The sequence below is a fragment of the Pristis pectinata genome, chromosome 2 (assembly GCF_009764475.1).
Source record: "Pristis pectinata isolate sPriPec2 chromosome 2, sPriPec2.1.pri, whole genome shotgun sequence".
NCBI classification, from domain to species: domain Eukaryota; kingdom Metazoa; phylum Chordata; class Chondrichthyes; order Rhinopristiformes; family Pristidae; genus Pristis; species Pristis pectinata.
In genome coordinates, this window is record NC_067406.1 from 34,009,416 (window position 1) to 34,033,101 (window position 23,686).

Here is a 23,686-nt window from a genome sequence, read left to right on the forward strand (position 1 = left end):
TGAGTTCTCAGATAACTTTTACCAAGGTCTCAGACCTTCATTAGCTTGTTAGGGCTATGGTTTGTTCACAGTCATCGTTAGGAAAGGCCAGGTGATGCAAATTTCAAAGCTTTATAAATACCCTGACTCCTCAAACCTTGTCCCAACAATCAGCAGCCATGGGCTTCTCTAAGCAGCTGCCCAGCACTCTGAAAATTAAAATAAATGATGCCCACAAAGCAGGAGAAGGCTATAAGAAGATAGCAAAGCATTTTCAGGTAGCCATTTCTTCAGTTCGTAATGTAATTAAGAAATGGCAGTTAACAGGAATGGTGGAGGTCAAGTTGAGGTCTGGAAGACAAAGAAAACTTTCCAAGAGAACTGCTCGTAGGATTGCTAGAAAGGCAAATCAAAACCCCCGTTTGACTGCAAAAGACCTTCAGGAAGATTTAGCAGACTCTGGAGTGGTGGTGCACTGTTCTACTGTGCAGCAACACCTGCACAAATATGACCTTCATGGAAGAGTCACCAGAAGAAAACCTTTCCTGAATCACCACCACAAAATTCAGCGTCAGAAGTTTGCAAAGGAACATCTAAACAAACCTGAAGCATTTTGGAAACAAGTCCTGTTATCTGAAGAAGTTAAAATAGAAATTGTTGGCTGCAATGAGCAAAGGTATGTTTGGAGAAAAGGGGTGCAGAATTTCATGAAAAGAACACAAGCACGGGGGTGGATCCTTATGATTCCACCCCTTGCCCTGCCTCCCCCATCCTTCTTCACCTATTGTGTTGCAGCCAGTGGCACAGGGAACATTTCATTGGTAGAGGGAAGAATGAATTCAATTAAATACCAGCAAATTCTGGAAGCAAACATCACACTGTCTAAAAAAAAGCTGATAAAAAGAGGAGGATGGCTTCTACAACAGGATAACAATCCTAAACACACCTCAAAATCCACAATGGACACCTCAAGAGGCACAAGCTGAAGGTTTTGCCATGGCCCTCAGTCCCCCAACCTAAACATCATCAAAAATCTGTGGATAGACCTCAAAAGAGCAGTGCATGCAAGAGGGCCCAAGAATCTCTCAGAACTAGAAGCCTTTTGCAAGGAAGAATGGGCAAAAATCCCCCAAGAATTGAAAGACTTAGCTGGCTACAGTAGGCATTTACAAGCTGTGATACTTGTCAAAGGGGGTGTTACTAAGTACTGACCATGCAGGGTGCCCAAACTTTTGCTTTAGGCCCTTTTCCTTGTTATTTTGAAACTGTAAAAAACGGAAATAAAAAGTAATTTTGCTCAAAATATTAAAGAAATGTGTCATCTTTAACTTTATGCCTTTTGGAAATCAGGTCATCTGTTACTTGCTTAGCTATTCACAGTAACAAATTTTGACCGGGGTGCCCAAACTTTTGCATGCCATTGTATGTCAAGTAAAATCTTGTTTCATATGTTAACGCTCCTGATTACAGATCATACAACATAGCGGAGGAACCAACTCAGGTGCTCCATTCTATACATACGACTACTAAAATCCCTCCAGGAATGAGGGATTAATCTTTCATTAAATCAATGTAATTTTATTCCTGTATTTATCTCTGCCTTCCGATATACATATTGAATTACACTTGAAAGGTGGGCTTTTTTCTTTTGTTAAACCACATTTCTTCCTCCAGTGGAATGCGGTTGTGCAGTATTCTGTAGTACTTCTCTAGTCAATGTTTTGCCACAGAATTTGGTATCACTTTCAAGTTAACACTCAGATTATATCCACATCAACATTTAAATAGGATAAACATTGGTTTTACATCTGGCATTAAAAACGTAAGCTGTTCTTCCCAACCTACTCACTTTCCATATTAAAAAGTCTCCTTTTAAACTGAATTAAATATCAAGTGTTTGGAGCTTAGGTCAGATTGTAATTCCTTAAATTTCATTGGTGGATTAGCTACTATAAATTCAATTATTTGATCCAAGCTTATAATAATAGTTGAAATAATACTTGCTAAAACAAGTACTAAAAATTTTAGTTTGTTAAAATGTTAAATCAGATTTTTAAAAGCTGTCTATTTTCCTAATTTACCCTTTTTGATAAAGTTACCCCAAGAAGTCCTAGTAAAATTGAAGTCAATAGGATCATGGAGACAACTTCTCACTATTGTTGATAACTTTTCCCTCTATAGATTTGAGTGTGTTAGTTCAAATTTCTGATCTTTTCAGTTGGTTGCTGACAATGTAAGGAGAGTCTAAATAGAATGCTTCTAATGGCCAGAAGCAGGGCAAACCAGATTAATCAAAGAGAACTTTCCCAATTCCCCTCAGTGGGTCAGTGGTGGTGAGAGAGGAATGTCATGAGATTTTAAGTTGACCTATAGTGTTGATTTTTTAAATATACAAGAAACTCAGCTTTGCACTTGGATACCTTGAGAGGTTGGAGTACAGCCGTTGCTGGAAGGATAAGTCTCAAAGTAGTGCTTTGACAGTATTCAGACAAGCTCAAAAGATAAATCCTGGTTAATTTATGCATCGGTTTTTCCCTCTCTCCATTATTTCTTGGTGCTTAATTTGCTGATTAAGCTTCATAGAACTTGCTATTACTCTAGCACCTCATTTATGTGGTCATGGTTTCATCTGTGTGGTCATGGTTTATATCCATGATCCTCAATAAATAATCCTGTTTGACCATCAAGATTATTCAAACAAAGCTTTTCTTTCCCTGGCAGACTAAATTGCTCAAGAAAGATTTCAAATTTTAAACTATCTGCTCCTCCAAAAATTCAAGTATGCTGAGACAATCCAATGAGAATAAAAAGTGCAGAATAGATGTTAGTTGATTGACATCTCAAAGTTTTAAATTACTACAGATAGAAAAGAGAACTAGACTAGTGAATTAGTCATTGGTCTTTAACCTCAAACCTTGGTTTAAATCCATCCCATATAAATAAGATGATTGCTTATTGCTTTTTAAGACTATAGCATACGTATCATTACTGATGAACAATAATTGTTACTTCAAAGCTGCCAACCCTGAGGATTACATCATGTGGCCAACTACTCTCTACAAAACAATGTTAGTGAAGGACTTGTTTGTGCTCCACATGTCTCAAGTGTGTGGATCTCTACATTTTGCAATGGACTTTGTTAGAGGTTAGTAATCCACAAGCACACATGACACAAAGGCAATAGATTCTTCTAGAAGATAACATTAAAAGAATCAAAATGATAACATTAAGTGACAAACACCATGTTGATTAGATAAATCTGTGAAGCTCACTATTAATTGCAGCAAGTCTGAGGTCAGACTCCACCAAAGGAAAAGATAGCACATACAAAATTGATTGTAGACTTAAAATCAAGCCCAGAAATTGTTGAAATGTTAGATAATACAAAATGGCAGGCATAGACTAGTTATATCAGAAACTCAAGATTAAACATTTGAGTGGGATAGAAGTACAACAATTTTGAGGCCATTTCCATTGATAATTAATTTCAGCAGCACAGAACATTAGTACCAGTGCAGCAGGAGAAATTGTGGGCATTCCAAAGTCTAGTCCAAGTCATGTGAAAGCAAGCCACACAAAAGGCAGGTCTGGCAAGATGCTCTGCTACTGTTACTATGGCAATTATTCAGCACATCTAAAATAGTGGCAGTCAAATAGTGCCCCTAATAGAAGGAAAGCATTTACAGTAAATACAAAAGTGGTGGCTACAGGATTTGGATAGAAAGATGAAGACAACTCAGATTTATCGGAATCAGAATTATTATCATGGATTTAAATAACATGACATGCCAGGACTGCAGACTACAACCACTCCACACAAGGGAGGTTATTAGACCATTCCAATGCATCCATATTGCTTGTGAAAGAAGAATGGACAACATTTTGGTGTTCACTTCTATTACAAGTGGCTAAAAGTAAAGCATGGAGCTAGGATCCATGTTTATGGCACACAGACTTCCTTAAAAAAAGGTTTCTGTTAAATCATTTAGATTGGATTAGATTGTTTCAGTTTGAATGATTCACAGAGCAAGAGAATAAAACTGTTTTTCTGCTTTCCTACCACCTGCCTATGATGGGGGAAACAGAAAAGTCTGTCCACAGTAAAGGAGGAATTGATGAAAGATGTTACAGAAGGTTGATCAAACTTTACCATGAAACATTAACTTATAGCTCTTTCCCCAAGCTGCAAGGCAATTTCACTCCATTGTAGGTTACATTCCTGCAGAAATATTAATGAATAGAAGACTCTGAACAGTCAAAGCTTGTCCAATCCAATTTGGAATGGACAGCAAGGGAGATTGATTAAAAGAGAGAAACATCACAGTACAAGCCCTAAGGAGGTAAAGTTAAGTCTGCTTGACAATTCATGTACTGAGTCCTTTCAGCAGTTCAGGGATAGTGGAGAGCATGGGTCTAACAATGAGCTAATGAAAATTGGACAGAAATTCTGGAAACTACATTAACTACATGATTCTTGCAAACAATAATCAGAAAAATAGCAAAGACAGCAAGACTAATGGCATTTCTAAAGTGAGTCTAACTATTGTTCAAGGCAAGTCAAGATGCAATACCCCACCTTGACTTTGATCAAACTTGTTCCAAGTCCAAGATACTCCAATCGTACTTGGTGATCTACAACTTTAACACACCAATCACAGCTGTGAAGATCACAGAAAGTGTGAAAATTGTGGCTCAATTAATGTGCGTCTTAAATCAGTTTGTTTTCTTCTGTTTAAACAAAGGAAAGCAATATAGTATATATTAATATTCTTATGTGAACAATAGTTGTTACTTTAAGGTTGTCACCACTTTACAATGATCGTCAGGCAACTAACTGGTTTTTGGATTGCATGAGTGAATAAATCGCACCCACGTGGAGCACAAAGACGGCAAGACTATACATATTGTAATAAGACTTCTTTAGATGTTAATAACCCACTGAGCATGACAAGGAGTCAGACTTGATGACCAGCCAGTTATTCTGCGAGAAGCCACTGGCTGGTCATCAACTGGCTGCAGTACATGTGGTAGTGATGCTGAATTTCAGTGCAGGGTACTGTTGGGAAAGAACTGGAGGTCAGAAAAGTACATTCTTGAATACTGTGTATCTGACACTTTTTTTCCCACCCCTGGACTCATCATTGTGTCTAGGTGCTTTCCATAGGTTGCTGCACCAAGGGGGTCCAAATACTCTCAGATACCCTTCACATCTGGCCCTCAACTAAACTCCAGCCACAGCTGGTCCATCTAGCACAGTCCCATTCTTTTGAATGGGATAGCCAGCCTTCATTTTGTAAGTTTAAGTTTTATTTTTCTTTATTTCACTATGTTTAAGTAATTAACTTTCAAACATTAAAATTCTATGATTTTGCTCTTAATATTTTAATTATTCCATTTTTGTCAAAAAGCTTTAAAATTTCTCAGTATTAGAGACATTTACAAACAGTGAAGAGGCCTTTGGTGTGTGGGTCATTCCTTCGCACCCACTTCTTGTGGGCTATTCATTACCTACAGAAGTGCAGTGGTCAAAAATTTATTGGATCACTGGGGCTGGGACTGGCAGAGAATGATTACACTCAATGAATTTTGACAACATTATCCAATTGAAGGGGAGCAGGCTCTTTCAGCACACAAGTCCCAAAACAATTATAGAAAATGGAAGCACTTCACATGGGTAATAGACAAGTGATCTTCTGCAGTAAGACCTGGGCAGCATTTCTGCCTATTACTTATGATGTAAAAGTGAAACTATCCAACAATTCATAATATCTATAATTTAAAGAGGTAGCATACTGCAGATTTAATTTTAATTCAGATCAACTTGCTGTGATCTTGGAATACTCAGGGAGCAAGAGCCTAACAGAGGGGTTTCCTTCCTGGACATGACTTACAGGAAAATAAAAGTCAGTTAAATAAATAAGAAATGCTTGACTTGGGTAAATTACAGATGAAATCTTGGTCACACAAGTGAGTCAGAAGACAACAATTCTAATTGGATCTATTAAGACAACATTAGAGGAACACTTTCTGACTGCCAAATTAATTATTGTGCTGTGACTCACGTTCTTGCATTTACTTAAAAAAAATACAAACCATGCCTCACTGAAAATTTTGGACCAATTTGCAGAAACATTGAAGTAAACACTGTTCTGGAAAGCACTGCTGGGGAGGTGGTGAAATCAGACACAATTACTACATTTGAGGCATTTAGACAGGCACTTAAATAGGAAAGGCAGAGCAGGATACAGTCCTAATTTCAGGAAGTAGGATTAGTGTAGATGGGTGAAAAGGTTGGCATAGATGCTGTGGGCCAAGGGGCCCTGTTTCTGTGCTAATCGACTATGACCAGTAGCACCTGAATAGAAATACTGCATTACATTCAGAAATATTTCAGTGTAGAAGAATTGAGCTTTTCTTTACTTGGAAATTATACTCATACTAAACACATGAAGTGAATTAATTGTACAAGACATTTCAAAACAACATTAATGGCTGATTGTGTTGTCAGACATTCAGAATTTTTGAAAACAGCACCAATGGATTTAGTTATACAACCCTTCACTGTGTGTTGTACCAATCAGACTGCACAAATATTTACCCTCTGAACAGAGCTGGGAGTTACCATTGCAAGATATTCACTAGTGCTTTAAAAATCTTGCATTCCAGGGACGTAATAACTTAAAAATACAAGATCATTCCTGGTCAGTTGGTTATCTACAATGATGAAAAACACTGATGCTGGAGGAATTCAGCAGGCCAGGCAGCATTTGTTGAGACAAGCAGGTAGTCAACGTTTCAGATCAGGGCCCTTCAGGACTGAAGATAGGAAAAGGGGAAACCCAATATATTGGTGGTGGGGGGGGGGGGGGGGGGGGGGGGGGGTGGTAGGTGGGGAAACAGAGCTGTGATAGGTGGATAAAGAGGGGAGGTGGGGTGGGCACAAGGTGGTGACAGATGCAGGTAAGAGATAGTGATAGGCAGGTGTGGGGGAGGAGGGGAGAACAATGAAGCCCTCATTTTAACAAAAAAAGCCTTTTTACATCTGCACTTTAGAATAGAAGTTGAAAGGACACTGGCCAGGAAAATGGTTACAAATTGAAATTGGCATGGAGTGCACATCAGAAAGCCAGAGCTAATTAGGCCTTGGACCTCAGCTACACAAATGCAGCAAGTTGCAACCACCAATCCTGATTCAATTCCGTGATATCAATCTGGCACTATTTCTGATGGAGCTCAAGACCCAAGTCCCAGGACATGCTGCTTACCTGCAGGCAAATCCAGGGGAGTTTGGGGTGGGTCGAGGTTAGTGGGGACCTGGTGCGGTGTGGGCGAGTACTTGTGCAGAAATAATAAAAAAAAAGACGGACACAAGAGACTACAGATGCCGGAATTTGGAGCAACACACAAAAGGCACTGGAGGAACTCAGCAGGTCAGGCAGCATCTTTAGAGGGAAAGGGACAGTCAATGTTTTGGGTTGAGATCCTTCATCTGGATCCTGCCTGACCCACCGAGTTCCTCCATTGTTTTGTGTTACAAAGTTGTAGGAGTGCACTATTGTCCCCATTGCCTGTACCACCATTCAATAAGATCATGGTTGATTTACATCAGCCGCACATTCTTGCATTAACTTCATAACCCTTGATTCCCTTTAATACCATAGCACACTTCCCAGTTTTCCCAAATTTAGTATCGGCATTCTAAACAGGCAATGGACTCTGATTGGCCTATTTGGTATGCATACATCTGGAGGGGATTAAACATGACACTCATACACTAAATCATGCAATTCCAAATTTTCAACAAGAAATCCAACAGGACACTGGCCAACTTCTTCCCAACATTTGTTATGTGATTGACCTCATCAAGGATACTTCTCTTCATATGCTGAAATGTTTTTCAACTGTTATAATTCTTGTGGTGAATATTCTCACAGGATAGTTTTGGACAGGCAATTCCAGAAGCGGTACCCAATAATGACTTAAGGTTTAGACGGAAGTCAAACATTTCATAATTATACGATATGCAAGTCCATGAAGACATCTTTACCTATAGGTTGCAATGTAGCTGGTGGGAAGGGATTCCTCATGATTCTTTTCCCAAGAACAATAAATTCTAGAAAAATTTAGAGCCTTGCAGTGCACTAATGGTTTACTTGGAGGATCTGTTAATGAAAAAGAAAGAGCACAGTTCAGACTTTTGTCCAAAATCCTGAATGTAGTTACAGTAAATGTCTGATTAAGAAAGCAATACTTGATCACTTGAAGTGCAATAATTTAAATTAAAAGCCCTGAAAAATTACAGAAATAGAAGTCTTGACTGGGTATTTAAGTGTTAAAAGTCTGTTTTAAATACTAAAAAACCTTTAGAAAATCTAACTAACCAACCACTTTCCTAATGATTTGATCGAGAGTCACATATCAGCTCATATTGCTTTATAACCCAAAGCAGCAAGGATGGAAAAGATGGGCATATGTGACCCTTTGAGGAAAGTGTTCCATCTTCACATAACTCAGTCTGAGGACTGCGACCAGACAAATGAACCACCATGTTCTAATTTCCTGAAGTAAAGCACGTGTCCAACTGTACTGCACTGGGTACTGATAGATAACTAACTTGCTCTAAAATGAGTATACATATTTACAAATCACAAATTCTCCAGCATGTAACCTAGTCTTAGTGTTTATTTGGTAGTTTTTTGGGTTCAAAGATGACTGGCTTCCACTCCAGTTCTGTGGGTTCCAAGGTTGTCCAATATGGGAACCACAAACTCTTCCAGAGATGTGGCAATGGCAGGTGAGTGTGGTTTGTGAAGTGGTACCCTCCTTCTGGTGCTTATACAGGGCTAGGGTACATTTCCAATGGATGAACTTGAGGGTTTTAAATGCATCTACTCCACTTTAAGCGGTTATAGATTAGGGATACTCACAAATGGGGTACTGCATATTCTTCGCCCCCCTGCCCCCAAGCAGTTTTGAACACATCCTTGAGTCTCTTTTTCTGTTCACCTGGTAACCTATTCCCCCTGAGAGAGCTTGAAATAAGAGTGATTTTGGGAGTCATGTGTCAGGCATGAGGGTGATATAGTTTGCCTGATGGAAACAACTGAGTGCAACTAGGGCCTTAACATTAGGGATGTTGATAAGCTTTAGCATGGCTTTGTTAAGGGCAGGCCCTGCCTTACAAGCCTGATTGAACTTTTTTTTGAGGATGTGACTAAGCACATCGATGAAGGGAGAGCAGTAGATGTAGTGTATATGGATTTCAGCAAGGCGTTTGATAAGGTACCCCATGCGAGGCTTATGGAGAAGGTGAGGAGCCATGGGATCCAAGGGGACATGGCAGTGTGGATCCAGAACTGGCTGGTCCACAGAAGGCAGAGTAGTTGTTGAAGAGTTGTATTCTGAGTGGAGGTCGGTGACCAGTGGTGTACCTCAGGGATCTGTACTGGGACCCTTACTATTTGTAATTTTTATAAATGACCTGGATGAGGATGTGGGGGGGGGGGGAGAGATGGTTAGTAAGTTTGCAGATGACACGAAGGTTGGGGGTGTTGTGGATAGTTTGGAGGGCTGTCAGAGGTTACAGAGGGACATAGATAGGATGCAGAGTTGGGCTGAGAAGTGGCAGATGCAGTTCAACCCAATAAGTGTGAAGTGGTTCATTTTGGTAGGTCAAATATGTTGGTGGAATATAGTATTAATGGTAGGACTCTTGGCAGTGTGGAGGATCAGAGGGATCTTGGGGTCCAAGTCCATAGGACGCTCAAAGCAGCTGCGCAGGTTGACTCTGTGGTTAAGAAGGCATACGGTGTATTGTCCTTCATCAATCGGGGAATTGAATTTAAGAGCCGTGAGGTATTGTTGCAGCTATATAGGTCCCTGGTCAGACCCCACTTGGAGTATTGTGCTCAGTTCTGGTCAGCTCACTACAGGAAAGATATGGAAGCCTTAGAGAGGGTGCAGAGGAGATTTACAAGGATGCTGCCTGGAATGCGGAGCATGCCTTATGAAAGCAGGTTGAGGGAACTCGGCCTTTTCTCCTCGGAGAGATGGAGGATGGGGGGGAACCTGATAGAGGTGTATAAGATGAGAGGTATTGATAGGGGAGATAGTCAGAGGCTTTTCCTCAGGGCTGAATTGGTGGCCACAAGAGGACATAGGTTTAAGGTGCTGGGGAGTAGATACAGAGGAGCTGTCAGGGGTAAGTTTTTTTTTAACTCAGAGAGTGGCGAGTGTGGAATGGGCTGCCGGAAACAGTGGTGGAGGCTGATACGATAGGGTCTTTCAAGAGACTCTTAGATAGGTATATGGAGCTGAGTAAAATGGAGAGCTATGGGTAAGCCTAGTAATTTCTAGGGTAGGGACATGTTCAGCACAACTTTGTGGGCTGAAGGGCCTGAATTGTGCTGTAATTGTTCTATGTTCATCTGAGAGAGGACGCTGACATTTATCCTTCCAGCGAATCTGGAACTTTTCAGTGACGGCACTGGTGTGTTGAGGGGTTTGCAGTAGATAGTCCAGATCTTGGAATCACATCTTCCTGACACCAGACCCCTAAAGCAGAATGCACTATTTCAAGCTCTGTAACAGGAAAAAATTACCAAGTAGACAAAAGGTTTACTAGAATTTTCTCAAAACCTCCTTGGAAAATACAACATTCCAATGGACTCTTAAGAATCCCTGGTCCCCTACAGCTTGAAGTAGAGAAATATTCAGGATGGTATCGAGTAAGTGCACCATGAGCACCAGAAGCCTTGGACAAATGGCAAATAGAGTGCATCATCTCAAACTACCACCCACCCAAGTTCATCAGGGACTTCCTGCACCATCTGCATTAAAATCTAGGATCCCCACACTGGCCTCATATGTCACCTCAGAAACCACAAAAGTGGTGTGGAAGTCAGTCATTCTCAATCCTGAGGGATACTAAAAAAAATAGAAAAGATAAATAATGTGAATTTAGTTAACAGAAAACAGGGGAATGAAAAACCAGTAAATGAATAACATTCAGCTCAAAAAGATTTTACCATTCAAGTACTTACCATTTATTTTTTTGCAATACAGCACAAACCAGCAAAAAAAAAACACTCAAGTATAAATTGCTAGGTGTGAAAGTTTCAATCCAAGCCACAAGTATGACAAAAAAACATCTCTAGGTAACCTTGCTCAGGCTTAAAGTTATTCAAAACCTCACCACATTAAAAGAACTGTTACTAATCACTTCACCCTCTGTAGTTGGTCAACTTGCTCCTTTCTGTTGCCTCCATTTGTGAAGAGATCAAAATGCCTAAATATCTGTGGCTCTTAGCTCAAATTTACAGAACCATAAGCAGTAATTGTCCTATTTCAGACCATAATAGAGATCAACTCCACTAATCACTACCATATATTTGAATGAGCCAATCTCTAGTCATTCTAAAACAATTCAAAGTCTTCTTTCCTCAAGAGTACTGAAATGTCTATAATTGGTATATTCAAGAAAGTGGATGCAGAAAATAATATTTCAGACAACAGAATGGAATGTGAAAAATGTGTGTTTTTGAAATGTACAAAAATTACTGGAATGAAGATATCCATTCTACCACTCCAGGTAAAATACTTAATTCCCCATTCCTCCATCCCCCAAAATTGTACTACTAAAGTAATCCCAAATCAAAGATCAAATTTCAATTCCAAATGGAAAGATCAACACTAAACAGAGCTGGTTTCTTATGCCTTTATAAATGAAATAATTTGATTTATAGGGAGTGACTTCAAAGAAAAGCATTCCAGCTTGAAACTGAAGGCTATAAATGGAAAACATTGCCTGCATTTTGTTGTAAAAATTCAAAGTTTATTGTACTAAATCCAATTGAGATTTTTAAGCATAATTTGCAATTACAGTTAACTGTAGCGTTAGGCAGTTTAAATATTCCAGGGTCCAACTTGGCAAATTCATCTTTCTGGAAAATTTTCCACAGCAAATTAGAGATTGGAAATGGAAACAATTTTCCAGCAAAATCTTAATCAACCCATGGTTTAGCAGTCTGTTCACAACACCTTGGTTAATTGATTATTCTATTGCTGTCTGTGTAACTAGTCTGAAGTTTAAGAATTATTACAGAAACATTTAGATACAAAAATCAATTGCAAAAGGAAATTCAATACTCCCACACATTAAGTAACATTAAAACTTTGTATGATTTCAGTAGTCTTATCCATTAGTTTCCAAGAAAGCCTCTAAAGGTTATAAATTAGAGATAAAAAAAATCATGTAGTGCACCATCCAATCAGCAAATGAATTGCAACATGCATTCCAAGTTTCTGATGTTATCACCTCTGATAAACATTTGAGAAATTATAAACTTGACTTACATCCAAGTTTTAACAGAGTCCATTGCAACATTTCTCCAGCATCGTCGTGACAACTATAGTTTCCTTCCACAGGCAAGCTTGCCATCAACAGCACAAGGTTTCCATTTTGTACTTTAGTATTGTTTGTTTGGGCCACTAGGGTCCCATTAACTTTCCATTGAATAATCCTGTTGAAGAAGATAAATACTGTAAGAATAGAGTATGCAATAAAATCTCAAGACAGTAAATCATCATATTTCAAGAATTAAAGGTATTCATGAAGATTTACACTTTAACTTGCTTTAGTGGTGGGGTTCTATTTAATATCCACACAAACATTTACTTTTTCCTTTGACTACTGAACGTTTCTTCCTTTTCATCATCTCTAGAAACATTTATACCACATCAACTTTTATCTACATGGTCAACAATGATTGGCAGTTTTATTTCTTCCAGAAAATACGTTTATATTTTGATTGGATTATCAGTCATCTCCAACTTCTGAAAAATCTTCTGCAACTTCTCTAGAAAGAGATGCTGGTTTATCATCTTATTGGATTTGGAATTGGTTTATTATTGCCACATGTAACGAGATACAGTGAAAAGCTTTTGTTTGTGTGGCATTCAGACCCATCATTCCATACACAAGTACAAGGTAGTAAAAGGGAAAAACAGAATGCAGAATATATAGTGTTAAAGTTTAGTGCAAGTAGACAAAATACAATGGCCACAAAGTAGATTGGGAGATCAAGAGTTATCTTTTACTGTACAAGAAGTCCATTCCAGAGTCTGATAACAGCTGCATTGAAGCCAACCTTGAGCCTGGTGGTACATGCGCTCAAGCTTGTATATCTACCCAACTGGGGGGGGGGGGGGGGGGGGGGGCAGGAAAAAAGAGACGAGACAAAGAGATAGAGAACAGAATGACTGGGGCGGGAGGGGTCCTTGATTCAATGGAATTATCCATATGTTTTCACTGTTTCTTTTCCCACCTTTGAAGGTAGAGATGGCCATGTCTAAAGTCTATCTGAATTTCTCAAAGTTAGAGGAATATAATCAATAAAGTCAGACAAAATATTAATGCAGTCCTATAGAAATCGGCCTACTCTAAATAACCCAATATGGAAATTTAATGGTACTATTTTCAGAGGAATTCAGACTGTATAGTTGTGACCCAACCAGTGCCTAGTAATATTCAATAGCACTTCTACATTTATTACTTATATGTATAAACCCAAAATGTTACTGTCTTCTTAGTGCCAGACGTTATTCAGTTAAAACAGCAGCAAAATTTGGTGTTTACTGTTCTTGCATCTTGAAACTGATACTTTTGGAAGATCCATCTTTCCATAAATTTGCAAAACAAAATCATAGATAGACCTTGAGTAACAATCTCAAGATATATACTCACTAAAATGTTACCCACACACTCAAATTGCAAAAAATAAATTTGATTCAATTACTCAAGTAGAACCTGTAGCCATGATTAGGCCACTAGTTTCATTAAATATAGGCAATGCTGGCATGGACTGGATTTTAACATCCAACCAGCAGTGAAAGAATGGTGTAATAAAGTTCAAAGGCCAGCAATCATATCATCTTGTTACAGTCTCACTCCTTCCCCTCACCCTGCCTGAGTTCTTAACTGAAGGCTTCAAGTTCCAATTTAATCATCGTTGTTGTATGCCAAAGATCACAGATCTGTAATTCCAATACACTCATTCATCTTGACGAACTTTTTATATCAACCAGAACTTAAATTACTGCCTGTACAGAACATGCATTTGAATAGCTTATTTTGTTCAACATTTCCATCTGTTCACAAAATTAATTCCGAAGTCATACATCTGAAATAAGACAAAATTTTTAATTCCAGTCTTCAAATGAGTTATGAGAAGTGCAGCTGCACTCATTGCAAATTCTAAATTCTGAAAGTGACCCAAGTAAAAGCAAATTTCAGAAAAGTGAATTGTATTTATTTTTTTCACAACTGTAAAATGTTACGATTTTCTATACAGCAACAGCTTCTGTTCATAAAGTATCCTTAATGTTGTAAAATGTCTCAAGATACTTCATAAAACTGTTATAAAACATTTGCAAAAAGCCAAAGAAGAAAGTGGGCCAGAGGGCTTAAAAGGTTACTCAAAGGTGGTACAAAAATCTTTGAGGAACAACCAGAGGTGGATAAAGACAGGGCTTTAGCAAAGGAATCCCAATTTAGGAATGCAAAAGCAATGCAGTGCAATTAAATCTGGGTATGTGCAGGAACCCAGAATTTACAAATTTGGAATGAGGATACAGAAAGCATGTACACTTGTATGACTGCTCAGTTACAAAACTGGGAGTCTGTCAAAGTGGAAATAAAGAGTCCTTTGTACAAAGCTTCCAGCAAAGGCCAATGATACTCTGCTCCACACCACCACCCCCATTTCTGCTCTGCTACCAGTTTTACTTTACATCTGCCTTTGCATTGGTCTACCATCATTTTACAATGGCTATCCTGTCCCATTTCATTGCACCAACCCATAGAAACCAGTCTCAAAAGCCCAAAGTCTATGCTGTTAATAAACAATGTTCCTCAACCACACTGAGTAATAAAGCAGCAAGAAAGGAGAACTAATAATGAGGTTTTGGTCTTGAATTCCCTCCTGTCAGCACTTAACATTTTATCCTATTCTATTTTGGGGAAGATATTCAAAAGAGGTTTCACTGCCAGCACTTTACTGCATACCTCTTATTATGACCATCTTTAGAAACAAACTTGCACAGCACAAATCACAAAAGAAATAGATTAGCTTTGGTGGCTGAAACATTGACTTCACACTTCCATCAATTCACTCTCTCTTAAAAACATTCAGTCCTTTTGACCTTATTTCTCCTCCAAAATCACTAAGTATTTCACTTCTCTTAATTCCTTATTTGAGTTTCTTTAACCTGGCTTCTACCCATCTTATGGCAGTGAATGCCCAAGCAAATGACTTCATCTGAACCTGGGGGGGGGGGGGGGGGGGGGGGGTGTCACAGACTTGATGCTCTATTCATTCCTATCTTCAACTCTGCAATATATGATGCAGGTGACTACATCCAACCCTTCAGTACCAATCTTCTGTGCAACTACCCACATCTTTTCTTTCCTAATTATACAGGTTACAATCCTACCTACATCAATGCAGCCAAACAAACCATGGCTATTTTTCCTACCCCATCACCACACCCAAAGCCTGCTATTCTACCTGCTATGCCTTAGCCACTTACTGCATATACAGGGTTAGCATCCAGATGTATGCCAATGATCTTCAGCACTTGCTCTCTCTCACAATGACCACTGTGCTGTCAGATTGCCAATCCAATTTCCTGATTTGAAGACGTTACCTCAACACTATGTTAGGTCAACACTGGCAAAACTGGCTATTTTCTCTTTGCCACCATCACCACCACCCATTCCCCCCCCCAAAATCAATTCTGTTCCATGGCTACAGATTTCATCCCACTATCTGACTACTTTTAGCACAAACTAGACCTCTTGCAGCATCCTGACTAACCTCATGCTGAATTTCAGCCTGCTTATCCCCTCTTATTTTCTCCTTTGCATCAATACACATTGCAACTCTAATCCAGCCCAGGTGAGCCACTGGAAGACTGGAGGGTGGCTAATGTTGTACCTTTATTTTGAAAGGGCTGCAAGGACAAGCTAGGCAACTACAGGCTGGCGAGCCTAACATCAGTGGAGGGGATTCTGAGGAACCAGGTCTACTAGCATTCATAAAATCAAAGATTGGCTAGGGATAGTCAGCATGGCTTTGTATATAGGAAATTGTCTCACAAATTTGATTGGGCTCTTTGAAGTGGTGATGTAGAGGATTGACAATGGCAGGGTGGTAGGAGTCTTCTGGATGGACTTTAGCAAGGCCTTTGATAAGGTCCCACATTGTAGCCCATTTCCAGAAAATTAGATCACATGGGATCCAGGGCAAGCTAGCCAATTGGATACAAAATTAGAGCAGTAGAAGGAATCAAGGGGGTGGTAGTGGAGGGTTGTTTTTTCTAGATTGGAGGACTGACCAGTGGTGTGCCGCGGAGATTGGTGCTAGGTCTGCTGTTTAACGTGTACATTAATAATTCAGATGAGAATGTAGTTGGCAATGGTTAGAAGTTTTTAAGATGATACCAAAATAGGTAGTATAGTGGATAGTGAAGAGGGTTACCTAAAATTACAATGGGTTCTAGATCAACTAGGGAAGTGGGCCAAGCGAATTTCACTTGGACAAATCTAAAGTATTGTATTTTGGCAAGTTAAAGCAGGGCAGGACTTGCACAGTAAACGGCAGGGACCTGAACAGTGTTGTAGAACAGAGACACATAGGGGTACAGGTAGATAGTTCCCTGAAAATGGAGACACAGGTAGACCAGATGAAGGAAACATTTGGCATGCTTCCATTCATCAGCCAGGGCATTGAGACATCATGTTGTAACTGTACAAATCATTAGAGAGTCCACACAGTATTGCATGCAGTTCTGGTCACCCAGCTATGGGAAGGATGTCATTAAGGTGGAAAGGGTGCAGAAAATATTCATGAGGATGTTACTGGGTCTGGAGGTCTTGAGTTATAAGGAGAGGCTGGACCGGTTCAGGTTTTCTTCCCCTGGAGCAGGAACCTAAGGGGTAACCTTATAGGAGGTATACAAAATCATGAGGGGCATAGATAATGTGAATGGTCAGTCTTTCTCCCCCCCAGTGTAGGAGAATTTAAAACTAGAGGGCATAGATTTAAGGTGAGGGGAAAAAGATTTAAATGGGACCCAAGGGGCAACTTTTTCCAAACAGAGGATGGTGGATATATGGAATGAGCTGCCAGAGAAAGCTGTTAGAGGCAGGTATAATTGCAATGCTTAAAAGACATTTAAACAAGTACCTGGCTAGGAAAGGCTTAGAGGGATATGGGCCAAAAGCAGGCATATGGGACCATCTCAGGGAGACAACTTGGTCAGCATTGACCAGTAGGGCTGAAGGACCCATTTCAATGCTGTATAACTATTCCTCTAATGCTCCTGAAAACATTGTACCTTCTTTTGCCATCTCCAGACTTGCATCTCCAACATTTAAATCTGAGATATGCAGTTGTCCCACAATAAGTCTCATTAGCACAGAACCTAGTCTTAGATGACCTACATCAACTCTTGTCTTACAAATTTAAAATATTTAAATTCCTTGGCAACCTCATCCCACCTTTTCTTCACACCTTCCTCCAGCCCTGTATACCCTCCAGCCTCAACTTCTATTCTTGTTCCATACATGCATCCTTCTGTTTATTCCATCACTGGTAGTACAAGCTTAAGATGTTTAGTTTCAACAGTTTGAGACTTATTACCAAGTCTTTCACAGCATGCCAGCTGTGAAAGTTGTTTGCAACATATAGGTATGATATGAACAGAAGGCGTGGTTCAGATTTGCTAATCTGAGCCAAAAGATCAAAGGATATGATATTCCTCTTGATCCTCAGCCAACAGAGGGGAGACTGCAAATGCACAAAGATCAAACCATAACTTGGATTTAAAAAAAAGGGAATTAAAGAAAAGTCACTTTTCGCACTCATCCATGATTAACAAGAACTTGAGTACCTGTCATTTGCAGCATTGCACATCAAGGTAATATCTGTTCCTATTCTTCCATACAATGCTTCTAAGAGAGGAGAGAACAAAAGAAAATTGCTCCAGATGTTTATTTCCTCATCTTATGTTCTATAGAACTGGTTATTGCAGGTTCTTTAAAGACACACCAATGTAACGTAGAGATAGGTTCAGGGTACTTAAGAACACAATAATCAAAGGCAGCCACATGTGCCTCCTACTCAAGATTGAGAGATAAAATGTTACACATTTGCAAACAAGCAGTTATAACACTTACTTTCAATATTACCAGAGAAAATCAATGCATTACATTGAACACACACTCAAGTTGGATAACAGGCTAGACTGTAGAAACCCATTATAATAAAGGACCCAATTACCAGAAAATTATATCAAAATTCATAATTTATAATACAAAAATCATTTTCTAATCAGATTTAGATTATTTGCTGTGAAAACTCTTGATGAACAAATATGTTAAATGGCCACTCAACTCTAAAGCTTTTACTAAATGCTAAAACTTATTTAATAGGAAAATCTGGTGTATATTTAACACTGTATATTTACAAACAGTAGCAGAAGCCTCTCTTTCAATACCTCACCCCAAACCGCTTTTCAGTCAATGTGGTACTTCAGAAGCACAGCCATTGTGCATTCCTTTCATCCTATTTCTGTTCCAAGGCCACTCAATCATGTCTTGAGCAAGATTTATCATCTCACTTTGATAATTTAATTGCTTCCCTTCCCATCATAACTTCAGCTGCACTGTTTGGAAGGTGGAAGACCAAATACCTGACCTATTCTTCAGAGCTGTGCCTCAAGACACAGTATTTCTTGCCTTTTTAATAATTGGCTGATCAAAAGCAAGTATCGGTGCTTTCTTTTTAAAGGCAACAAGCTTACCGTTTCCTCTGAAAGCATTTGCATCGTCTGGAATCAAAAAAGATATAGCGGCCAAAACGAGTACTTTGTAAATGCAGGAGGAAGAACCAATCATCTGGAATAAGAACAAGATAATAGACACTTGAGTTCAAAGTATTATCCAAACATACAATAGAGTTTTGGATAGAATTAAAGTCCATTCATTTCAACAGGCCCTCCAATACAAATCTTAAATAGTAGTTACATGACAAAGTCTGTTCCACAAATTTGCAGCTAAATATTTGGATATTCTTCAAAATAAATCACATTTCAGACCTGTTAAGACCCAAAAGTCAGAAAAAATATCAAATACTGAAAAATGATTGAGTAGCTAATTAGTTCCAGACTGCATTGCATTAGTCTCCTTAAAAGGCAAAAAAAAATTCCTGTTTACGTTTACAATATTGGAGGAATGCAGTCTTTTGCCCATGGTTGAGGAATCAAGAACTAGAGGACAATCGGTTTAAGGAGAGAAGGGAAGATTTCGCAGGAACCTAATGGGCAATTTCAGCAGGATTATTCAGTATATGGAATGAGCTGCCTGAGAAAGTGATCGGAGCAGGTACATTAACAACATTTAAAAGGTATTTGGACAGTTACATTGATAGGAAAGGTTCAGAGGGATATGGGATTAGCTTAGACGAGCATCTTGGTCAGCAAAGGCCAGTTGGACTGAAGGGCCTGTTTCCATGCTATATGGCTCTATGACTACAAGAGTATGTACAATGTAGCTATTTTAAATTTGTAATGTCTATTAAAACAGCAAAACTTTCCAAAATGTATCAAACTATTCACCTGTACCAAAATTCCAATAGTTTAAAATTAAAATGAAGAATTTTAATAGGCAGATACCACACATGGACTTTGCTTAGTAGTGCTCCATTTCATTAGGGAGTTATGGAAACAGACAACCATTTCCACTGGTTCTGAAGTGAGCCCAAAAAGCTCATGGGTACCATCACTGATTTGCACTCCCTATTGGACTCTAGCATGGAAGCTACAACATGATGCATACCTGAAGTGAGTTCAGGACACAAATAGAGTCCTGCAACTGGTAAAAGGAGGCACAACTGGTTCTCTAGCCATTCCTTTCCACCCAAACCAGGGGCTAGGAAAGTCTTGGGTGAGAGTTTCTTCACAAAAATATTTTTTTGCACATCTTTTAAATCTTTTTATTTAAATAAAATTAAATCATTGGGTGATGCCAACTATTTGTGAACTTGGCCTTTAGTTGCCAGATGGATGAGGTGCTCATTTAAAGTGGCATGCAAAACCCGATTAACTATAATAACATTTTGGCTGTGACCTCAGAGGAAACTGGTTTTCAAGCCAGGCTGAAGCAGATGAACATCTGGTGAGAAGAGTAAAGAATACCCTCCTAGTCAGTTGAAACACTCGGTACAAAAATGTACCGGCAAAATACACTATGTGAACTTAAGACTAGTCCACACACTATATTGAAAGCAAGGAGTACTATTGGTATTGACAGAAGGTAACTACCTGGTGTACACCCAAGATATATTGCCAGATCTGGTTTGGCCACTCTAACCTTTGCCAAAACCACCTACTATTTGAGGGCTATCCCAAGCCACGAATAAATTTGCTCTTTCTCCCTGCAGACTATTCCTTTTCTATGTGTCCCTCCATTCTCAATTAATAAACCATGGAAGGAACTAATGTTCTATCTTGGAAGAGAATGTCAGGAGCGTTCAGATTCCTCTTCATTTTCTTTCCTTCCTCTGGCTCATTAACCAAGCCACTCATACATCCATATTCAATTATTGCAACAGCATCTCTACCAATAGTTCCTCCTCCCATCCAGCCAATGATCCATCCTTAGCCCACTCCTCTTCCTCATCTGCACACGGTTAGGTACTGCATTTATGTAGATGATAGATAACTCTGCTCTTTGAACATCTTCCTCAATTTACTGCATGCTTTCCTGTTTAACAATTTGTCCCAGTTTCAAGGTAAACAGAATGAAGGCTGAAGTTATTGGCTTTGATCACAAATTCTGTAATCTCAGCATCATCTCTATGCACCTTCCTAGATACTGACTCAGACAGGAGCTAATTTTGCTACTTCCGCATCCTACTCAACCCTAAGCAGGGATTTTAAACTTTATATTCTTTCCATTATCACATTATCCAGCTTAATTTGTCCACCATGTCAAGATTATTCCACACCTCTCCAGACTACTGTTACGGCTCTCCCAGCATACTTGCTATTAACCACTTTCCCAAAGTTCATCTCATCTGAAAGTTCCCTTTCACCTCAGATTCCCTCACAAAGTTAACACATTTCATGTTCTTGCTGTCTATAACCTTCTCTAGTCCAATAGCCTCACCTCCCAATCCCATAAATACTATTTTCTGCACCTTCAGAATGTGAATTCCACTACAGTTCTGAAGAGGGCATCCTGGTACTATCTCCTCCAAAATACTTCGTGAATCTCACAATTTAACTAAACTCTTGACCATAATTTATCTTTTTAGCTCAATGAGTTTTCCTTCTGTTTAGAGAAGCTCCTTGGAACAGTTTCTGTATGAAAAGTCACTATTTATATATAAAAATAGTGACTTTATATAGCTTCATGACTTTGCTAAACGTTGAAGAAAAGAAATCGAGTAAAATTTGTCTTCTAAAGCTGAAACATAATCTATACCTTGGCAGCAATTAACATTCAATAAAAGCACCCTCTGATTGTTTGCCAACACTCTACTTAGAAGATACACCACAAAGAAATGTTTTAAAAATACCAGTCTATGTTATAAACACCAGAGAAACACTTCTCTGTTGAAGTCATTTAAGATATGGAAGACTTATTCCCAATAACAGGGTATGGCAGCAAAACAGCCAAAGCAAAGCAATGCAATGTCCATTACAATTTACAACAGGCCAGAGTACACTGAAAACAAGCTTGCAGTTCTGTGCGCAATAATGTGGAAGTGAAGATCACATTGGAAGCTGATGTGGACATATCTGACCTCTTGCTCAACCTCTCCATCCTCACCAACAAGTCCAGTAGCTTTCTTTAACTACTGAGCTGAAGGATTGGATTCAAATTACATTTGGCTCCCCGGGTTTAAACCAGGCTCAATAGATTAAAAATCAGAATTCCCATGACATGTCAAAATCCTACATTCGCATTTTCAGCCACTCAAATCTATTTTTAAATCATCTTCAGAGGAGAATAAAAATATTTCAGGATTAATCTAAAGCAGGATCCTAAATATTCTGCCTTTAGAGAGAGTGACATTTTTACCATTCTCCTGGTCCTGAGTGATGCCTTACTGGAGAACCTGTTATTTCTTAATTTCTCTCCTATATCACTGTTCTCAACCATTAATATATCATGCCAAAGATTTAACATTACCTAGTTTTCTTCCCCCAAAAAAGTTGGAGTACAATATCACTAAGTGAAATAAATTATTTCTACATTGGAGGGTAGCAAAGGCAACTCCATTTTTTTTATTAAAAAGCAGCAAGAGAAAAAAATGCAGGGAACAACCTATTAGCCCAACACTGAAAGTTGAGAAAACACTGGAATCTACAATTAGTGACACAACATCAAGACACTTCGAATGTACAATGGCAAACAAGTACAAATAGAAAAACAAAATTGAAAGATAAAGAAATAGAAGTTTAAGAGTCAGGAGATACTTTGGTTTTTTTTAAAAGAACTAGCCCTGATAATCAGGAAAATTGTTTGGGTACTAACTAGGTGCATTTATAACAGAAGCAAATACCGGAGTTCATCTCTTTGGTTGTATATTGAGAAAAAATTTAGATACAAATCCAGGATTAACAGCTCAAATGCACACAGGGAACATGGAAGAGAGTAAAAAAAATGGGTGCAAAGAAAAACCAATAGGTCTACAAAAAAAAGAAAGACCTTATCACCAGCAAAGGAGTGAAAGATTTGTTAAAGGATCAGGAGCAAAAGTTAATCTTTAATCAGAGAAACAAAAATGCTGAAGATCACTTAATTGGAATGCAATCTTATACAGTAAAATTGTTAATCCAGCTTGCTTGCAACTATGGTGGCGCCAAAGTGGCAGACTTTCTAGACTATTGGATGTTATTACTAATATTGTAACTTGCTTCTGTTTCATTAAAAAAATGAATTAATGTTACACAGTAGTATAATAAATGTTCCCAGGGCCCTGGCGAGTAGCAAGGGTGCACAGCAATCAGGGCTCCAGTAAACTAGATTCCCCCTACAAGGATTGCTGAACAGTGGGATACATCTTACTATAGAGATTATTTTTACTTAATTCAGTAAAATTATCACAATATTACAAAAAATGGGGAGCAATTAAATGTGATGACTATGGATAAACTAGGACCACAAAAGTTATCTGGAACACCAAGTGGAAAAAGCAAAGCCCTAAAGGCAGGCAATCTAACACTGCAGTAGGGAAAAGGAAATAACAATCTTGTGAACATCCTTGAATATGGAAGTTACAGAGAACTGGAGAGTTTCCAAGGCTGTTCCAAGGTTTCACTGTTCAAAAACAATCTTATCATGAAAGGGCAGATTCAGTAACATTTCTCAACAGGGAATTGGGTACATACTTAAGATAGCACGAGATTTGTTGGGCAGGGGAATCTTAATTGGAAGGATCTTTGAAAGAGCTGACACAGGTACATGTCCCAAAGTACCTCTGTGCTGTTCTGTCTCACGATTCATCCACTGTTAGTGCATCCATACTTCCACCTCAATTATGAAACAATCCCGTAAAAATGTTGCTGGATTTATCATTGCTATCTAGATTGCCAGGCTACCCATCAGCACTCAGTCACTTAATACTAACAAGCTCTA

The 23,686-nt window shown here is 38.9% G+C and overlaps 1 protein-coding gene across 6 annotated transcripts in view; it reads right to left on the reverse strand.

Annotated features, from left to right (window-relative positions):
• Positions 1–23,686, reverse strand: part of il11ra (interleukin 11 receptor, alpha) — an 82,891-nt gene that overhangs the window by 26,043 nt on the left and 33,162 nt on the right. For all 6 annotated transcript variants that reach the window (XM_052010046.1, XM_052010043.1, XM_052010044.1 and 3 more), the window contains 4 exons: positions 18,844–18,937; positions 17,932–17,992; positions 12,334–12,500; positions 8,027–8,141 (listed from right to left, as the gene is read on the reverse strand). In XM_052010046.1, the coding sequence (XP_051866006.1) occupies positions 8,027–8,141; positions 12,334–12,500; positions 17,932–17,992; positions 18,844–18,937 (437 nt within the window). The remainder of the gene's footprint in view (positions 1–8,026; positions 8,142–12,333; positions 12,501–17,931; positions 17,993–18,843; positions 18,938–23,686) is intronic.